Here is a 3,525-nt window from a genome sequence, read left to right on the forward strand (position 1 = left end):
TGTTAGAAACCTGTTCAACACACACCAGGATCTGTTAGGAACCTGTTCAACACACACCAGGAACTGTTAGGAACCTGTTTAACACACACCAGGAACTGTTAGGAACCTGTTCAACACACACCAGGAACTGTTAGGAACCTGTTCAACACACACCAGGAACTGTTAGAAACCTGTTCAACACACACCAGGAACTGTTAGGAACCTGTTCAACACAGACAAGGAACTGTTAGGAACCTGTTCAACACACACCAGGAACTGTTAGAAACCTGTTCAACACACACCAGGATCTGTTAGGAACCTGTTCAACACACCAGGAACTGTTAGGAACCTGTTCAACACACACCAGGATCTGTTAGGAACCTGTTCAACACACACCAGGAACTGTTTGAAACCTGTTCAACACACACCAGGAACTGTTAGGAACCTGTTCAACACAGACAAGGAACCTGTTCAACACACACCAGGAACTGTTAGGAACCTGTTCAACACACACCAGGAACTGTTAGGAACCTGTTCAACACACACCAGGAACTGTTAGAAACCTGTTCAACACACACCAGGATCTGTTAGGAACCTGTTCAACACACACCAGGAACTGTTAGGAACCTGTTCAACACACACCAGGAACTGTTAGAAACCTGTTCAACACACACCAGGAACTGTTAGGAACCTGTTCAACACACACCAGGAACTGTTAGGAACCTGTTCAACACACACCAGGAACTGTTAGAAACCTGTTCAACACACACCAGGAACTGTTAGGAACCTGTTCAACACACACCAGGAACTGTTAGGAACCTGTTCAACACACACCAGGAACTGTTAGGAACCTGTTCAACACACACCAGGAACTGTTAGGAACCTGTTCAACACACACCAGGAACTGTTAGGAACCTGTTCAACACAGACAAGGAACTGTTAGAAACCTGTTCAACACACACCAGGATCTGTTAGGAACCTGTTCAACACACACCAGGAACTGTTAGGAACCTGTTCAACACACACCAGGAACTGTTAGGAACCTGTTCAACACACCAGGAACTGTTAGGAACCTGTTCAACACACACCAGGAACTGTTAGAAACCTGTTCAACACACCAGGATCTGTTAGGAACCTGTTCAACACACACCAGGAACTGTTAGGAACCTGTTCAACACACACCAGGAACTGTTAGGAACCTGTTCAACACACCAGGAACTGTTAGGAACCTGTTCAACACACACCAGGAACTGTTAGGAACCTGTTCAACACACACCAGGAACTGAATAAAACACAAGGACCTGAAAGGACACAACCTTATAGGGACCCCAACATTATATGTCATCATCATCATAAGTAACGACCCTCATGAAAGTCAACAGAATGACCCCTGAGCTCTGACCCCACCTTGTCCTCCAGGTGAGATCGCCCTGCTGCTGAACAGGCCGCGGGCGGCCACAGTGGTGGCCCGGGGACCACTGAAGTGCGTGAAGCTGGACCGGCCCCGCTTCGAACGGGTCCTGGGGCCCTGCTCGGAGATCCTAAAGAGGAACATCCAGAGATACAACAGCTTCATCTCTCTCACCGTGTGAGGGGCCACCAGGGTCCTGATGGGGGCCAAATGGGGAGGGAAAGGTGCGGATGGGTGGGGCAGGGGGATTCCGATGACAGGACGCTTGCTTCGTCCTGCCTTTTTTTCATTTGGCTCTGTTCTTCTAATTCTGATCTTCTTCTTCTTGTTCACTTTGACTTGACCTGTACTGTCTCTGTAGCTTTATTTAAATGATCAATGAAACATGTGGGATGAATGGGGCGAGGACGACAGATAGTGTGGATGTACTTTAAATGGGTCATATGTTACAGGAGTCATATATGTTTACTGAATATGATACATGCTTGGAGAATGCAATGAATGGAGGTAGATTGCACTTGTATGTATTTTATGAGGTAAACTATAACAGGGGAGGGGTGTGGTAATTCAGGAAGGGAAGTCATGAATTCAGGAAGTGAGGTCATGTTTACGTACAGCGAAGGAGGAAGTTGGGTGTCTGTGCGCTGGTTGTAGTTTTTTGCCTTTTCGCTTTAGGGTCCTGGTCGTTGGTCCGTGGTTGCCATTTCTACGTCAAATCAACCCACTACCCGATGACACAGGCCTTTGTTACCTAAAAACTAGAGGTAGACGTAAAACAACTTTTATTCTTGTCTGTTTCATTGATCTCAATGCTTTTTAACTGTGCTTGTGTTGCTGGTACGAAGGACGATGGGGTGTTTGTTAAAAGTTACATTTTGAATAGGGGTTTTATTGATGGATGCTGCAGATGTGCCATGTGAAGGAGTGTGGCTTTTATTTTGAAATTGGGGCTTTTATTTTGTAAAGATACCTCCATTCTGATGTTTTATCTGAATCTGAATCTGTAAATTGTTCCAAAGGCGCAATAGTGTTTGTTAGATTAACACACACACACACACACTCTCTCAAACACATAACACACACAGACACGGTCACACACTAACAGACACACACAAACACAAACACACACATTCTGACATACACTCATACAGGTGGATATACACACACACATACACACACACACACACGAACACACTCACACACACACTCACACACACACATACACACACACACTCACACACACACACACTCTCTCAGGACTATAAATTAATAATACAATGTCTTACACTGGATGCTTTTTCAGCTGATTTTGGTCTGTGTTAAATTGATTGGTGAGATAATTTTCCATCACTTTACAGTTCTTGGCTTTTGGTGAATACAGCAGTTTGATTAAATTGTTTTGATGATGTTGATTTAAATGTTATTCTAAATGTTTTAACCAGAGAAATAGACACAGTTATGTTACTCTCTTTCTAAGTCATTGGAGATTGTGATCTCTATCTCGATTCAAAGTTGCACAATAATTGACCAATGGCAGATGATGTCCAATGGAGCTGACCTATAGAACAGCATCTTTCTGTATTCCACACTCTCATTGGTTCTCATCATATCATTCCATCCTTTTCAGCAAATAAATACAAGCTTCTGAACTCCACTGGTTTCTTTTTTTCTATTTGCCATATATTTTATCTGTGCTGTTTCACTAAAGTTCTGAACCTAGAAACATTTTACAGACTGTATATTTTACATGAGTTATCTTGTTGTTTTTACTCCCACTGGTTTCACTGGTTCTTGGTTTCACTGGTTCTTGGTTTCACTGGTTCTTGGTTTCACTGGTTCTTGATTTCACTGGTTCTTGGTTTCACCGGTTCTTGGTTTCACCGGTTCTTGGTTTCACCGGTTCTTGGTTTCACCGGTTCTAAGTTTCACCGGTTCTTGGTTTCAACGGTTCTTGGTTTCACCGGTTCTTGGTTTCACCGGTTCTTGGTTTCACCGGTTCTTAGTTTCACTGGAAATAGTTTTTCTGTCGCTCTTCCATTAATTTGTTTGTTCTCTAGTGTTTTAATGAAATATAGATCCCATTCGGTCTCACGTTCCTTCCCATCTCTCACCCTGTCGGCATGTCCTGCATCCTC

The 3,525-nt window shown here is 43.7% G+C and overlaps 1 protein-coding gene across 3 annotated transcripts in view; it reads left to right on the forward strand.

The window, feature by feature from the left end:
• prkar1b (protein kinase, cAMP-dependent, regulatory, type I, beta) overlaps nucleotides 1-3,044 on the forward strand; it is a 196,918-nt gene extending 193,874 nt beyond the window's left edge. For all 3 annotated transcript variants that reach the window (XM_055898373.1, XM_055898372.1, XM_055898374.1), the window contains one exon: nucleotides 1,399-3,044. In XM_055898373.1, the coding sequence (XP_055754348.1) occupies nucleotides 1,399-1,571 (173 nt within the window). In that variant the 3' untranslated portion in view covers nucleotides 1,572-3,044. The remainder of the gene's footprint in view (nucleotides 1-1,398) is intronic.
• The last annotated feature ends 481 nt before the right edge of the window (nucleotides 3,045-3,525 follow it).

This window comes from Salvelinus fontinalis, chromosome 34 (genome assembly GCF_029448725.1).
Source record: "Salvelinus fontinalis isolate EN_2023a chromosome 34, ASM2944872v1, whole genome shotgun sequence".
Classification (NCBI taxonomy): domain Eukaryota; kingdom Metazoa; phylum Chordata; class Actinopteri; order Salmoniformes; family Salmonidae; genus Salvelinus; species Salvelinus fontinalis.